Below are 16,598 nucleotides of genomic sequence, written 5' to 3' on the forward strand. Positions count from 1 at the left end.
AATATTGATGCAGCGGTAGGGCTACACCTTATTGAAGATGTGAGGCACTCCAAGGCCCGAGCACGTGAATGCTTTCGTGCGCCCTCTCATCCTCCTGAGCCAGGCGCACTAATATCTCATTGTTGTCTACCCTATAGTTGGTGAGTATTTTATTCAAGGCACCCTAATGTCGTAGCTTGCTTGGAAGGTCTTCTACTTCAAAGACTATGGCGGGATACAGGGAATCTGATAGCATCGGACTAGCGTTGGCCTCTTCCTCCGAGAGGTAAGCTCTGCAAGGCCTCACCGCAGTCAGTTTCGAACTCTCCCGTACGGTAAGAGCTTGGTTGCTGCCAGACACCTGTTTCCCCTTCTCGGGGCATTGTTCTACCTCTCAGGCCATTTGCAAGAATTTGCTGTTGAAGGCGTAGAACCCTTGTTGTTGGAGCTGATGAAGCTCCTCGAACATCTGAAAACAAATACCAAGCAGCTAGTGCCTTGACCCGAAGGAAGTTGGGCCAAAACGAGAGCCCATAAGACAACTGCTCGAGGAAGGAGAAAGAAATAGACTAATTGCTCTGGGGTGTCCTCGGAGCCAAGTACTTGACACCGAAGACACCACCAGAAAAGATGAACACCATCGGAGATGATGAACATCGCCGAAATCTGGAAGACGACACAGATTAAGGTAGAACGCCCCAGAACACTACAGAACGGTTAAATGAGTCATTTAGGCCATTTATGACAGCAAATAAGGCAAAAAAAAACCTCTAAAAGGCTCGAAAAAAAACTCCTAAGCATGCATCTTAAACTCTCAAATACGCATGAAAATGGGAAATAACAGTTTAGGGATACTTACTCGAAATGTAGCGTCGGATTGTGCTTAACCGAGTGCGAACTCTGAAGAATAGTTTTCTGTTCACCCAGAAGTACGAAGCTTCACACCAGTCATCCAAAGTGACAAAAGGAACATGGGTACTCGAGAACGATCCAAGGGCCTAAGATCAGAGCGGTGCGGATCGTGATCATTGGCATTGGAAAAGGGAAATCTCTAGTGTAAACTGAAAGGACGACTAGGGTACGAAAAAGACGTGTCGGGTTGCGGAATTGACCTCTCATTAATTGCACGGATTGATGGGCCCAACAATGGGGTTCCAGCAGTGGCAAGAAATCTCGTAGTGACATCAGTAGAAGTCCAAACATTTCCCATCCGAGGACTTTTCGAAGTCTTCCTCAGTTTTAAGTCTCCATTGTCTGAGGACGAGTAGAGACTTGGGGGGCAAATGTTGTCTGCATTTTCACCCAAGGATACATGATCATCCAAGTAGGACATGTGGCAACCCAAGTAGGACATGTGCTTCTTTCGACGAGGCCACGCCTCAAGGATAAGTCCTCAAGAGGTCAGTTCTATAGTCAGAAATCACTCTCCTCAAATAAAGGGAGGACGTCGACATCTCCCCAGGGCCATGTCCCGAGATCTACAAACGTCTTTCCATGGTTATGTCCTGAGGGTGCTTAGTAGTCCACGGGTTTTCTTGCAATCAGTCATATTCCAGGTCGAGGACTTAGTCCTCGGGATCTAAAGGATAACCTAGGTGTCAGCCAATGCGGGTTAGCAGCATCAGAGGAAGACCTGACAACCCTTTTTGGGTGATCCACCTACAGTGTTATCAATTGTACGACTCGACCACTCGCACTCCCACTATGTCGCTCGACATGAAAATACATACAACATGCACTTGATAGTACCAGGGGCATGTTCCCCATGAAGCAAGTATCTTTCTATAGTGGGCCCCGCAAATCTCACTTGGGTCGTGGTCTCTATTCAATGCAGCCCAATGCATTGAAGTGTATTAATCCCTCAATAATGGGAATAATGTGTATAAATTACTTATGATAAATATTAATGACCCCAGCCTCTATAAATAGGGTTAGGGGTCTCATTGTAAGGGGTTCAGTTTTTAGAGAGTAAAAGACCTTGTACTCAGAGCAACCTAAACACTGCCTGAGAATACTCCATTGAATCTTGCCCTCACAAGCTTCCAATCCTTTTAATACCAGAGACTCGTGGACTAGGGTTCTTTTATAACGTGAACTACGTAAAAATCCTTGTGTTCTATTTTCTTATTTCTTTAATCTCTCTTCTTAGGGTTGATTGCGAAAAAGGCAGTCAACACCTTAAATCTTAACAGTGCATCCAATTGAAGCAAGAACCCCAATAGACAGTATCTTCCTTCTAAGTTCAAGAACATGTGTCACATTTTGAATTGTCTTCCCTACACCATCATGCATCTTGATCACAACTGAACTTATTCCAATGAATTTACATGCCTTATTGTTTCCTAGTAGCACAATACCACAATCAATTTCTTCAAAGGAACATAATAGATGTTTATTTGGCATCATATGAAATGAGCATCCTAAATCCAAAATGCAATCCTCACATGTATTCTTGCTTGATACGACTAATACATCAGCAGATTCACCACCATTACACACACCATTAGCCTCTCCTTTCTCCATGTTCTTGTCTCAATTCAACTTGGCTTTAACAACATAACAATCATCTATGTAATGACCTTTCTTTTTAAAATAATAACAACGTTTCCCTGGTCTAGACTTGGATTTTAACCGATTACCATGGTTGTTGTGACCCTTGGGCCTATTTTCGTTATAATTGTTGCAACTTCTTTTTCAGATACAACTTCTTTGCAACAGACATTTTGAGATCCGAGCTTATTCCATAACTTAATGGCAGTCTCCTCTGTCGAAACTTCTCTTAAAAATTCATCACCAAGGCTAATCAAGATGGCACTATGCGCTTTGGTTTTAATATCTCACTATTTCTTCTTGTTATCACCAAGTTCAAAAAGAGCTTTACTATCAATGGCTTCTGAAATTCCTTGCTGCTCTAATAGAGACTTTATTTTAATCCTCCAAAGAGTAAAATCATTTTCCCAGTAAACTTGTCCACCTCAAAAATGGCAGCATCCATTCTTGATCAAATCTTGAAACTTTGGGACAAAATCACGATTCCATGTAACCTAACTCTGATACCACTTGTTGTGATTAGTTCCATCACAAAAAATAATAGATCTAATTGGACTGAATCAATAAAATCAAAATTAAAACATAAATAGAAATATTGAAATAGAAAACTTAGTTGTAATGTAAATGAAGAACAACAAAAGATTATGTGGTTCAACACTCAATGTGATTGTCTACATCCTTGGGGAAACAAGCACCAATCCTTTTTCTTTATTGCTTAATCTTCAATATTAGAACCAGCAAGAACTTTACAAAACAAATTTCTTAAAAATCAAAGTCTGAACAGTACAAACACTTGTCTAAACTCTTAAAGAGAAATCTCAGTACCGAAAATCTAAAACTAGAGAAAAGTCTCTTTACTCCAAATGTTTAAGGCTGAGCAATTTATATTGTGCACCTAAACAATCCCCTTAATCAACTTAATTGGCATTTAAACCAATAAACTAATAAGAATTTTCTAACTATTCAAGTAGTCTCAATCACTCACAACAAAAACTTTAATTTATTTTTTTGAAGTTACATTTATATGGAAAGAAATCCCATGTGTTTGAATTTAAAAAAAAAAAATGAAAACATAAACAAAATTGATTTCCTATATTTTTTAAAAGATGACAAAAAATATATAGAATGTAAATTTCACATTATCTAATTATCAAGTGACATAACTTTTGATTTACTTTTGTACCGTAATAAAAGAGAAGTAAAAGTATAATTTTTTTTTTTTTTTTTTTTTGACAAAGAAAAAGTATAATTTTTTTTTTCAATTGACAATAATTGAAAACTTTGATGGGTTTGTGGGGAGATTAATGGAAGAACAAGAATCACAATCATGAGATTTTCCTTTCGATGGAAAAAGAAAAATAAATGGTTGAAGAAAAAATATGGAGGCGATCATTGAGGCATTTTCAGGTGGACATTGTTATCCAAAAAACAGGCATGGATGACATGGCAAATGTTTAATACACGTGGCTGACATCTGGCAGGAGTCTTGTTCGACCATCGACCAAAGAGATGTTTATGGCGCAACACTCAATCTTTATATACGACCAGCCTGGTCGTATACTCGCTATATTTGGAGAAAATCTTATGCAGTTATGATCATATCCGAAATTATCTCCCATGATTTCCTGAGTATCCGATTATTTAGGAAAGAATATCTCTAACAAATTAATGTAATCTTCCTTGAGCCTATAAATAGAGAAGGATAACTCAAGGGAAGGGACTTTTGGCTTTCTAATTATTGGAGATTAGAGTCTTCCAAGTGTATTAGAGCGATCACATTCGATAGATTGTATTGTTCTTCAGAGGTTTGTGAAACTCATTGAACCCTAGTTCTTTGATCACTCCTTTGAATCTTATATCAATAACAGCCCAAGTGGACGTAGGTTATTACCAGATTCTGGGGCCGAACCACTATAAATTCCTATGTGTTTTATTGTTTTTGTCATTAATCTCATCTCAACATTTCTATCCACATCAAGCACTTTTGACTCCGTGTCAGTTGACCAAAATCATGGTCAACAGACATAATAAAGTGAAGAGTACGATTGGGAAGGCCAAAGATTTAAGGAAGAAGAAATGGAATGATGCCATAGAAAAATATTAATAAATAAAACATATATTTGAAAAGTTTAATTAATTTTACTAGTAATATAAATAATACAAATACTACAACAAAATAGGCATTTTGTGCCAGTCAAACGCATCAGTCAACGTTGTTGACTGACATTTATCAATGGAGTCAACTTGTAACTGACGCTAATGGAATGGTATATGCGTCAGTTACAACACTAACGTTATTAAGTAGCAATCACTACTATAAAAAAGACTTTTTAGAGCACATCCCCTGCAGCCCTAAAAGAATGGTCGCCGTCGGCGGTGGAGCCACCACTTGACAGTGGTGGTTCGGGAAGATAACGACTGAGTTTCGAAGCCCAAGTCTCGGGGAGCGTCATGGTGGTGGTGGTTCTTCTTGGAACGACCTAAAATGGTTGAATTTGCACTATGAATTCTCGGAACTCCATGGATTCTGACGAACGTCAACTTGCAAATTCTGATGGTCATTGAGTCTGATCCTATGGGTTTTGACATCCAAAGCACAAGTAATGCAACAGTGGTGGTCGTTTAGGTCGGGGTGGCTCAAGGTGGTCGGAAAACACTCTTAAGTATTTGGGAAACTTAAAACCACCGCAACTTCGAATGGCTCTACGTGGTGGAGGAAGGCGCGTGTGGGGCTGGGCTCGCGGGGGTCTAAGGTCGGCGACCTTTAGCGTCGCCTGGTCTAGCGCGTGTCGACGGTGAACGGCAGCAGGGCGGCGGTCAGGCCTCGCAGTGATGCAGGCGAGAGAGAAAGAAAGAGGGAAAGAGAATCGAATCCTTCGTTTTCTTCTTCTTTGTGTGTTGATGAGAAAAATGATGCCCTAATAAAGCCCCAATTCAAAAAATGATATATATATATATATATTTGTATCCATTTTTACATTAAATTTTTTAGGGCACATTTTGGGTGCCTTTAATACTCTTTTAGGACACCTAAAGTGTGCCCTTAAAAGTCACCACTCATGTTATACACTTAAATTTTATATTCAGGTTTTTTAGGACACACATATGTTTTTAGGACACTTATTGCGAGTCCTAAAATGTATTTTTTAAAGAATCTCAATGAGAGTCCTAAAAACTCCAGAGACATTTTTCAGTACGTACATTTAGGTGCGTGTCCTAAAAATGTGACCCATAAAGGGTATTTTGTAGTAGGGAATGTTTGCGTCAGTGGGTAATTGACGATAACAAGGCGAGAGTTAGCGTAAGTTAGCCACTGACGCTGAAAAGAAATTGTATATGGGCCAAAGCCCTTTTAGCGAATACCCTGATGGTAATAAAAATCCTATTTCTCAATCTGTCATTTTCTTTATCTCTGCCTCCCACACTTTCTTTTCTCTACCTCTCTCTCTCACACATAAATGCCCTATCACAAATGCTCTGTTTGTGACAATGTCCAATTAACGCAAATGTTATATTACAAAAAATGCTCTGAACTCCGACCCCTCATCTCATAGCCCAACCCCTACTACCCTATGCGACCCAAGCCCCCCGTGACCTCAATCCCTATGTGCCCAGCCCCATGCCACCCCCTGTGAGCCCAACCCCCCGTACCCAGAGAGAAGATGAGGCAACGTTTGTGTCAGTTTCTAACTGTCACTAATGTTCTGTATGTGACAGTGTCCAACTGACGCAAATGCTAGATAGGTTTGCATCACGGGTTTTTCTATCAATTTCAAAACTGACGCAAATAATCATTTGTGACAGTTTAGCCTTTTCTGTGGTAGTGGAAACTAGTTTAAGCAAATTAATTCATCCCTTCTATTGTTCCATACCCCATACTTAATTCATTCTCTTATCACTTTCATTATTCTTACCAAACAAAGTCTACCGCTGTGATGAGGGCTTTGGAATGATATAATTATGTTGCGGTACTAATAAATGAAAGATAAAAAGAATATAATAAACCCATATTTTAAACAGTGCATTATGCATGTGGCTGAAATTGGTCTTAGTTGTACTGATAAATGATACATCTGAATGAATAGTGACAAACACACTTGGGCCAGTTATGTGTCCTTTTGTGCAAGACAAAAATAGAAAAATCAGAGGGTGTCCCCAAATTATTATTCCCTCTTGACGAGTCGGTTGTAGAACATGAATTACTACTATACTTGACATTTGACAATTCAGACACATCTCTATTCCATTAGATAACTAATCACATGCCCTTCAATATAATCTCCCAACACACACAAGCCCTCAAAATGTAGTATGTCGGAATATAGTGAGTATATAACTTGTGCTACACTTCAATTCCCATTAAAACCAATTGGTATGGACTATAGTGTACTTAATAAATAGAGAGAGAGTATTGATCTCAAAGCCACGATGATACTGATCAGCCCCAAGATGCTCATCAATATGGCAAGGAAGTGGCAAAGAATAGCAGCTCTGAGTAGGAAAAGAATCTCTTTCCCAAGAATTAATTATATGGTTATGGAAAGCTCTACGACGTCGTCTAATGTGATCAGCAAAGGTCATTTTGTCGTTTACACCACAGACGACAAGCGTTTTGTGATGCCGTTGGAGTACCTGAACCAAAACATCTTGAGAGAGCTATTCAAGATGTCTGAAGAGGAGTTTGGATTGTCAAGCGATGCCCCTATAAGATTGCCTTGTGATGCAGTGTTTATGGAGTATGTGGTCAAACTCATCCGACGAGGTGTGGCCAAAGATTTAGAGAAAGCGTTGCTTAGATCGATTGACACAAGTTTCTGTTACTCATCATTGTCAGCTCCTTCTTTTCACACTACTGGCCAATTTACCAGTCAACAAATCCCAGTTTTTGGTTACTAGAAACAAAATATCATCAAATAATTAATTAATTAATTATTAGGGTAGTGTACTCTGTTCTAGTCTCTCATTGTAAATTGTAATAAGATGATTAACTTCATTTGCCTATGGATTATGATGAATTCATGGATATATTTTTTTGTGACTAATTTCTTCTATATCTAGATTCATTTTTGAGGGTACAAGAGATTACTATTTTCAGATACCATAACTGAATTATGGCATTATTATATCATTATGATTAGCGCAAAACTTCGAAAGTTGCACATCTTGTCTATGGCCTCAATCAACGCCTTATATATTATTAAGCCCTTCATTATCAGTCTAATCTTAATTGTAATATTGATTTTATGTTTGACTTTTGTTTCAGCATCTAATATATATACAAGAAATATATAGAAGAAATAATAAAGAAAAATTATATGAATGTGCGGCTCCTTAGGCATTTAAAAAAAAAGAAATTAAAATAAACATTTATAAAATTATTTAAAAAAAATAGTCACATAATTTTTAAATTTTCATTAAATACAAAATGATTCATTAATTTATTTTTGTTAACAAAAAAAATTCTTTCACCACCTTTCTTTATTATATATTATTATTATCTAATACAATTTATTGTTTGAAATTACATGAGAAATTTATGTCAATTTGTATAGAATCATATCTTTATAAATAAATAACTAATTAATGAAACAGAGTGATTATATGTATAAAAAGAAAAACTGTGCCAATAGAATTATAAATAAATATAAATATAATTTTGATACACAATTAAAATGTTTTATAACCTGCTTGAAGTGCATTTATTACAAGTATTAACAAAAAAAGTAATGTTAAAGGGCACTAGTGGTCTCCAATATTAAATTAAAATGCCATTTCACTATGGGTGTAATCTAATATCGAAACAAATACAATTTAATTTAATTATTAATATTGAGTGTTGTTAACCAACCCTTATAAACCACTTTATGTGGTGTTAGCACTCGGGATGGCCAAAAAATCTGGTGGATTGGGGCAGGTCGGAGCCCCAACGCGACAGGGCAATTCCCGATCCGGATATAAGCGGGACGCAAACGAAGCGGGCTGAGATTCGACTCGACCCGCTAGCGATTGAAGCAGGTTGAATCACAACCCACTAGCAATTGAAGCGGGTCAGATTACGACCCAACACAGTTGGTTTTTTTTTTTGTAATTAAATAATTGTTTTAAAAAAAATCAATTACTACCATTATTTACGGTGATACACGATCCATATATATAATAAGACAACGTATATTTAAGAGAGATAGATGAGAAAATTAATGTTTTGTTTTGAAGTATATTAAATTTTATTTTATTTTAGTATACAAGACCATTTATAAAAAATTTGGGCGACTCATTTCTGCCTAGTATGACAAATTGTTTTGCCATTTATTTTTATATTGTAACATTTTTTTAAAAAAATAAACTAATTTTTTCTTTATTAAAGAAGAACAAAAAAATTTACCAAGTCGGGTCTGACCCGCTCCATCACATCCAGGGCGGGTCTGACCCGACCCGCATCAAAAGCCTTAACGGGTGGGGCAGAGCGTAAGCTTAGCGGATCGGGACGGATCTTTAGCCGGGCTGTCGATATCCCAAAAATTAAAATAATTTAAACTTTTGATACCTTGATATCGCTTTGTAAACTTCCATCTAATTAGTGTACTTTATGGGTATGCATATGTTCAGAATCTCTTATTGCAGTGAGAACTTTTGCAAGCAAGCAATGCCCCTCAGACCGGGAAGATTATGAGTATTGCCTTATTGTCTGTTTTAAACCTCTTTGTTGAGTTTAATTTGTGTTTGTTAAAAGAGAAGAGAATGTTTTTGCTGATAGCTTAGCTAGCATAGTGAGATTTTATAGCTCAAATGCTCGCATTTTCCAAAGGAAGGGACCCCTATTGTGGTTCCATCCACTTTTCAGTTTAATTTTAACTCATATCTAAGCTATTTTTGTACTTTTTTCTTTTTACTCTTCTCCCACCTTTTTTTTTCTTCCCAATTTCTTTTCTCTGAATTATATAAACTTTTATCCTTATGCATAGTTTGAATGTTTTGTTTTGCTCCAAATTAATTGAAGGGGTCGTCTATGTCATTTGAAATTATTGTTGAATAAAACTTTATTAAATGAGGTGAGTGTACGTTTTCTACTTAGCATTTTCTATTTTTTTTTAAATGTAATAACTTTTTGCAATAAGTATATGATTTTTGTTTGAAAAAAAATGAAGTGTAGAGATAAAATAATAATAAGACATATTCATAACAATACATGCATTTAATTGATTTTTGTTGTGTAATTATTTTTTATTATTATTATCATCTGCTTAATTGGAGAGCTTTGATTTTGCGGAGGAAATTGAGAGAGTGTATTTTTCCTTGTTACGATTATTGATGATGGTGATTCTTAGATAATAATAACGAACAATGACGTGAATTGAGGACTTTTGCCTAACTTCAGGTGCAAGAATAAGTTACCAAGTTCACTGAATGTATTTTACTTCTTTTTTTCTGTTCTTTTCTTTTTCAATTTAAGGTGGAAGACAAAACAAGGATTAATTTATTATTTATAATTGTTTGGGTTCGTTATAAACTAAATATAAATAACATAAATCTCAAAATTCAATCTTAGGAACTATCAAGTATCAACACGTGTAATTATTGTACTAATATTAGAAGTTTAATTAGATCAAAACACTTCCCAAAATGGCAAAATATATATCAGTTATATGCTTGGTTAGTACTAACTCATCATAAAGGAACGTTTTTATAAATTATTTGTATTATGTAAAACGAACACTGAAATTTTCTCAAAATAACATGGTGCCAAGCAAATAATCTTAAATACATATTTGTATTTTGTATGGTTATTAACACAACTTTGTTTTCTATGACATATGGTGACAAACGTATGGGACTGACTATTCTGTCTTTAATTAGTTATCCAACCACACAGAACAATTGAATATTATTTAAAAAATATGGGTATCCAAGAAGTTTGTGCTTGTGCATAATAGTTTACTTGCCAAACAAAGCTAATTATGCCTACTATCAAACATTAGTGTTTGTAATTTAACATACCTAATCAATGATTTTGCATGCATGAGAAATGATTGTAACCTAATCCTATTTACGTATCAATTAATATATATATATATATATATATATAAGCAACTCATCTCAGGATCAATTTCCATTCCATTCATTGCACAATTTCAGAAACCAAAGTCGATCTGCCTTCTCATGCTCCTTTTTTAGCTCAAGGAAAAGATGATGATCAGCCCCAAGAAATTAATCATGGGAAGAAGATTGCATAAGCTAGTTTTAGGAGGGCACAAAAGCATGTCGTTTAGAGCAGCATGTTGTCGTACAACCTTTATTGCTGATAAAGGTCACTTTGTGATTTACAGCAGTGATCAGAGGCGTTTTATGCTTCCCTTAACATATCTGAGACATGAAATCATTCAAGAGCTACTCAAGCTATCCGAAGAAGAGTTTGGACTGCCAATTTGTGGACCAATCGTTTTGCCTTGTGATTCTTTCTCGATACATTCTATAATCTCCCTCATCCAACGGTCCAGAGAGAGTATCGGAGAAAGCTCTGCTAAACTGGATTATTTGGTCTTCATGGTTAATTAATTATATCAAGCACCATTAATTAAGTACTGAATATTTTTATATAGATCATACTCAGATTTTATGTACTAAAGTACTATATATTACGAATAAAAATATTGGTTTGTGTTACTCTGTTTTAGATATCATCACATTTTAATTAATTTTTAACGACATTATTATAATATACTAACGATTGAAATAAGGGTGAATGAAGTCCGTACAGGCTGTGATTCAAATAGATCCACATTTTTAAGGGATATGTACTATGCTTTACTGGTTCTTAGTATCCAAGTAATGACATATTGAATCAGAATTAATTAATTGATTAAATCAAGTAGGTACAGTCTATATACTATTATATATTTCAAGTGGTTGTAGATGAATTGGGCCCTCGTTCTTGTGAAATCCACCGAATATTATAGCGAAAAGTTGTGTGGGTCTACTGTGTCGTTTCTCCACAAGACGCCTAAGAACTAGATGAAATAATATCCAATTTTTGATGGTTAGGTTGGCTTAGCGGCGATGTATATACAATAATTATATGTACATATATAATAACTATGCTGACCATGCAAACAAAGACCTTTCAAACACAACTAATCACATGCCCTTGCATTGGAAATATCCAACACAAGCAAAAGTACCCTTTTGAAAATATGTAGTGTCCCTATAGCCTTCCACCACGTATATAAGAGAGTATCATAACTTACATATCACAGAATCATAACTAATCCACTAAAAAAAAATAGACTTACAAGAATACGACAGACAAACTACCTTTGTCAAGATGATGATCAGCCCTAAGAAGCTTATGAAGATAGCAAGAAACTGGCCCAAATTGGCAGCTCTAAACGGGAGAAAAATCTCCTTTCCCAGCATTACGTCGTATGAAGGTTGTACGACAACAACATCGTCGTCGTTTGTGGTTGAAAAAGGTCATTTCGTGGTGTACACCACGGACGAGAAGCGCTTTGTGATGCCGTTGGCTTATCTAAACGACAACATTTTGCGAGAGCTGTTCAAGATGTCGGAACAAGAGTTTGGACTGTCGAGTCGTGGCCCTATAACGCTGCCGTGCGATGCAGTCTTCATGGAGTACGTCGTCAACCTCATTCGACGAGGCGTCGCCAAAGATTTGGAGATGGCTTTGATTCGTTCCATGAATACTACTGGCTGCTCCTTCATCTCATCATCTAATTTTCATGAAGAAAGATTTGCAACCCAACAAGTCTGCTAGCTAGCTAGTAGTCATGCATAATTGATTTTTTTTAATTTATATATATATATATACACACACATATATATGATCCATTGCAATAAGGAAGACTACTATATGTACAATAATTAATAGTAAGGCATTTCTATCAACTAACTGGACCAGGTTTTTTTTCTTTTCAATCTTAAATGTTTGGTTAATTACCAATGGGCATAAATTTGGTCATGAGAAATTTTTTGCTGAATCATAAGTATTCATTTTAGAAGTATCAATAAATATTATGAGTTATATGTTATTCATTAATTTTTGTTGAAAGGATGTTATTCATTAATCTTGACCTCAAACTTCTCACAATTTAAAATGGTGAAATGGACAATTTAAGTCAGAGTGGTAACGCTAGCTAGCTCTTGGAATCCGAATAGAGATAATATAAATTTAATGTACATGAATTAATTGGGGTGTTTGTCTGAATTGATTAACAGTATTAAACACAGCTAATACGATCTTCTCCCATACTATATATTAATTAAGAAGCTGGTTCTCACTTTTTAAAAATACTCTTGTACTTTTGGAATTAATAATACGGATGTTTTTTTAAATGAAACATGAAATATTATATATTAAGAATCAAGGCTCTGATACAGTATATTATAAATGGGTGAGTAAAAAGCTCAATTATCTTCATGACAAATAAAGGAAAAATCTCAAATACACACTCCCAATTTTACCATTCATATGCAATAACATTCCATTATATTCCTATTCACAAGTGTATATATATAATCCATTAATAAATATAGCATCATAATAAAACTAACATAAAATAATATATCTCTTCTATATAATAAATGTGTACATAACGAAATTTATTGGTTTTAACAATTTTTTATTTTTTTCCGTTAACTTTAACGGAATATTTTTATATTTAATGGTAGATTGTAAACATGATTTAAACTTAAATAAATAAATAATTAAACAAATTAAAATAAGATATTTTTGAGATATTTTACAATGATAATTATTTAAAAATAATAAAACTATATATTTTATAACTTAAATAAAATTTAATTAAACTTAAACTTAATATTATATTAAACATATAATATAAAATCTTTTGTTGTCACTACCAAATTAAAAAACTAGAACAAACATAAACTTAAACAAAAATAAATTAATTAATTAAAATAGGATATTTTTAAGATATTTTATGATAATTTAAATAATTAAATCATATTTATTTAAAAATAATAAAAGCATACATATCATTTTTTATCTTATAAATTTGTGTGATAGTTTATTTTTTATTAAGTAATTAGAGTTCTTTTTCTTTATCAAATTCACCAAATGACATTGTGAAATACATTAGAAACTAAAAATAATTAATGTGTGTATACTACTGTCTACACTATGACTTTTTTTATTCTTATTTTATTTCTATTATTAATTTATTTTTAAATATTATTATATTATATATATATGTCATATAGGCATGTAAATATATATAGTTTAGATGTCATGTAGAGATTATTACTATAAATATTTATATATACTATAAAACTATAATTCATTATATTATATATATATATTTTTTTTTTTAAAACAGTTAACCAGTTTTTATTAAAATTATAAACAATGTTTACAACTTTAAAATTAAGCAAACGTGCATTGCATGTTGCTTCTACCTAGTATATATATATATATATATATACTATAAAACTATAATTCATTCTATATACTATATACTAGATACAAGCAACATACAATATGCACGTTTATTTAGTTTTATTTATAGAATTTATTAATTATTTTTATTATATTTATATTAATGTCATATAGATTTTGAAATAAATATCCTATTTTAATTAAATAATTTATTTATTTTTGTTTAAATTTATGTTTGTTCTAGTTTTTGAATTTGGGAGTGATAACAAGATATTATATATTATATGTTTAATGTAATATTAAATATTATACGTGGATTTTAAATTTAAGTTTCTTGCTAGTTTTTAAAAAAATAAAGCAATTTGTTTCTAATTCACAGTAGATTATTTATACATTTAATATGATATTATTCTAATAAGTGAGTTTAAGTTTAATTAAATTTTATTTAATTTATAAAACGTATGATTTTATTATTTTTAAATAATTATCATTGTAAAATATCTCAAAAATATCATATTTTAATTTGTTTAATTTTTTTATTTTTTTTTGATCAAGAAGAATAGAAAAGCTTCATTGAACAAATGAACCAACCAATTACAAACAAACTTCAGCTACAAAAACTACATCAGACTATAACTGGCCAAACCAGCCATTAATTACAAAGAAGCTTACGAATATACAATTGATCTTGAGCTGTATTATATCTGTTAGACACTAAGTAAAGCCTATGTTTAGTAGTGAATTTAATTTCCTGAACCAGATTCCAAATAGAGGAGGAGTAACCATCAAAGTAACATCTGTTTTTGTTGGCCCATATGCTGTAAATGGTTGCTGCAAACACCATGATAACTATATTAGACTTAGTACCTCTCCTAGCTCTTGTAAGCCAAACCAGCCAGCAATTAAAATCCAAAGGCCAAGTTGCAAAACCCAACCAATTGAATATCATATTCACCAGCCGAGAGGATAGACAACACTCAAAAAACAAGTGAGCATGATTTTCCTGGTAGCATTCACAAACCGGACAGGACAGAGAATTCAAAGGGATATGCAGCCTATTTAGGTTATCCCTAGTTAGTAATTGAGAATTAATCACTTGCCACAGCATAAACCTGTGTTTAGGAAGGATTATTCTGCTCCAAACAGTCCGAAAATACTCATCTTTTTGCTGAGTCAGAAGACTATTATATAGCTTCGAAGACAAGAACTTTCCCTTCATACCAGCAGCTGAAATGGCAGCAGAACTGAAGTAATTTTTCAGATGACACAATTTCCGCCAGTACCAGCTACAGTCCCCCTTTAAATCATAGTTCCAAAAGTTCTTATCTTTCAAATAAATGGAATTAATCCATTTAACCCACAGTAAGTCTGGTTTGGAAGATAAGGCCCAAATATACTTAGCCAGAACAGACCGGTTCCACAAAGATCCATCTCTAAACCCCAAGCCACCATAAGCTTTGGGAAGGCTAGCTTTTTGCCAAGACGGGATATGTAATTTGCTCCTCTGCCCAGAAACTCCCCATAGGAACCCTCTACAAAGTCTTTCAACTTCCTTGACTACACTTTGGGTCCAAACAAAAATAGACATCCAGTAGTTACGAAGCCCGAGAAGAACAGAATTAATAAGTTGAATCCGGCCAGCAAAGGAGAGGTGTCTACTAGCCCAGTTCTGAATCCTCAATCTAAACTTCTGAATGAAAATCTCACAATCTAAATGTTTCCATTTTGAAGGCCTCATTGGAACCCCAAGATACCTTAGGGGAAAGGAACCCGCTGAAAGGTTAACTTCTTGAGAAATTCTGTTTCTATCCGTCAAAGAGACTCCTCCGAAAAAAAATATGAGATTTACCAGTATTAATGTTCAAACCAGAAGCAATTGCAAAATCATCAAGCACCCTCTTAACACTCCTAACAGCTGATAGAGTACCCTTGCAAAAAATAAGCAAGTCATCCGCAAAGCACAAATTAATGAGCTTTAGACTCTTGCACATTGGATGAAAACAAAAAAGGGAGTTAAGCACTGCATGTTGAAGACTTCTAGTCAAATACTCCATGATGAGCACAAATAAAAGGGGTGACATAGGATCACCTTGTCTCAACCCCTTCCCCCCTCTAAATTTGCCTTGAATTCTGCCATTCATCACTAGAAAATAGGTGGTATTCCTAACACAAGACATAACCCAGCCTATGAACTTCATGGGGAATTTTAATGCTTTTAACAAGCCTTCAAGAAACAACCAATCTACGGTATCGTAAGCCTTGCTCAAATCTATCTTTATGGCGCATCTCGAAGAAGTGGAAACTCTCCCATAATTTTTAATAAGGTCTTGACAAATCATGATATTGTGAGCAATAGATCGACCTTGAATGAAAGCACCTTGATTGGATTGAACAATCACTGGCAGAACAACAGCCAACCTCTTACATATCAACTTAGCCATGCATTTATATAGTGTGGAGCAGCAAGCTATTGGCCTATAGTCAATAGCCCGGGAAGGATTAGCAATCTTAGGTATCAATGAAATGGTTGTTTCATGAAGTTTAGAAGGGAAATTTCCAGACTCAAAACAGTAAGAGATAGCCGAACAAACCTCTTCACCTATCTTACTCCAGATAGCTTTAAAGAAGCCGGACCCATATACCCATCAGGACCTGGGGA

The 16,598-nt window shown here is 34.4% G+C and overlaps 3 protein-coding genes across 3 annotated transcripts; 2 read left to right on the plus strand and 1 right to left on the minus strand.

The window, feature by feature from the left end:
* The first annotated feature begins 6,824 nt into the window (after positions 1 to 6,824).
* Positions 6,825 to 7,571, plus strand: LOC133781471 (auxin-responsive protein SAUR68-like). Its single transcript, XM_062220502.1, has one exon. It carries the CDS (start codon positions 6,958 to 6,960, stop codon positions 7,423 to 7,425), a length of 468 nt encoding a protein of 155 aa, XP_062076486.1. The 5' UTR covers positions 6,825 to 6,957; the 3' UTR covers positions 7,426 to 7,571.
* Positions 7,572 to 11,848: 4,277 nt separating this feature from the next.
* On the plus strand, positions 11,849 to 12,298 carry LOC133815452 (auxin-responsive protein SAUR68-like). Its single transcript, XM_062248294.1, has one exon. The coding sequence runs from the start codon at positions 11,849 to 11,851 to the stop codon at positions 12,296 to 12,298; it is 450 nt and encodes a 149-aa protein (XP_062104278.1).
* A 2,355-nt stretch (positions 12,299 to 14,653) lies between these two features.
* LOC133815461 (uncharacterized) lies at positions 14,654 to 16,380 on the minus strand. Its single transcript, XM_062248301.1, has 3 exons — positions 15,789 to 16,380; positions 15,036 to 15,649; positions 14,654 to 14,770 (listed from the first exon to the last, which is right to left on the minus strand). Exons 1-3 carry the CDS (start codon positions 16,378 to 16,380, stop codon positions 14,654 to 14,656), a joined length of 1,323 nt encoding a protein of 440 aa, XP_062104285.1.
* Positions 16,381 to 16,598: the final 218 nt, after the last annotated feature.

Source organism: Humulus lupulus, chromosome 1, assembly GCF_963169125.1.
Source record: "Humulus lupulus chromosome 1, drHumLupu1.1, whole genome shotgun sequence".
Lineage (NCBI taxonomy): Eukaryota > Viridiplantae > Streptophyta > Magnoliopsida > Rosales > Cannabaceae > Humulus > Humulus lupulus.

Bases quoted from the DNA above. Each gene is read 5' to 3' on its own strand.
- LOC133781471 (XM_062220502.1), top strand. From the start codon at position 6,958: ATGATACTGATCAGCCCCAAGATGCTCATCAATATGGCAAGGAAGTGG.
- LOC133815452 (XM_062248294.1), top strand. From the start codon at position 11,849: ATGATGATCAGCCCTAAGAAGCTTATGAAGATAGCAAGAAACTGGCCC.
- LOC133815461 (XM_062248301.1), bottom strand. From the start codon at position 16,380: ATGGCTAAGTTGATATGTAAGAGGTTGGCTGTTGTTCTGCCAGTGATT. The intron at 15,650-15,788 runs GTAAATCTCATA...GGAAACATTTAG, and splicing joins TGGTTTGAACATTAATACTG to ATTGTGAGATTTTCATTCAG. The intron at 14,771-15,035 runs GTGATTAATTCT...TGGTGTTTGCAG, and splicing joins ACAGGTTTATGCTGTGGCAA to CAACCATTTACAGCATATGG.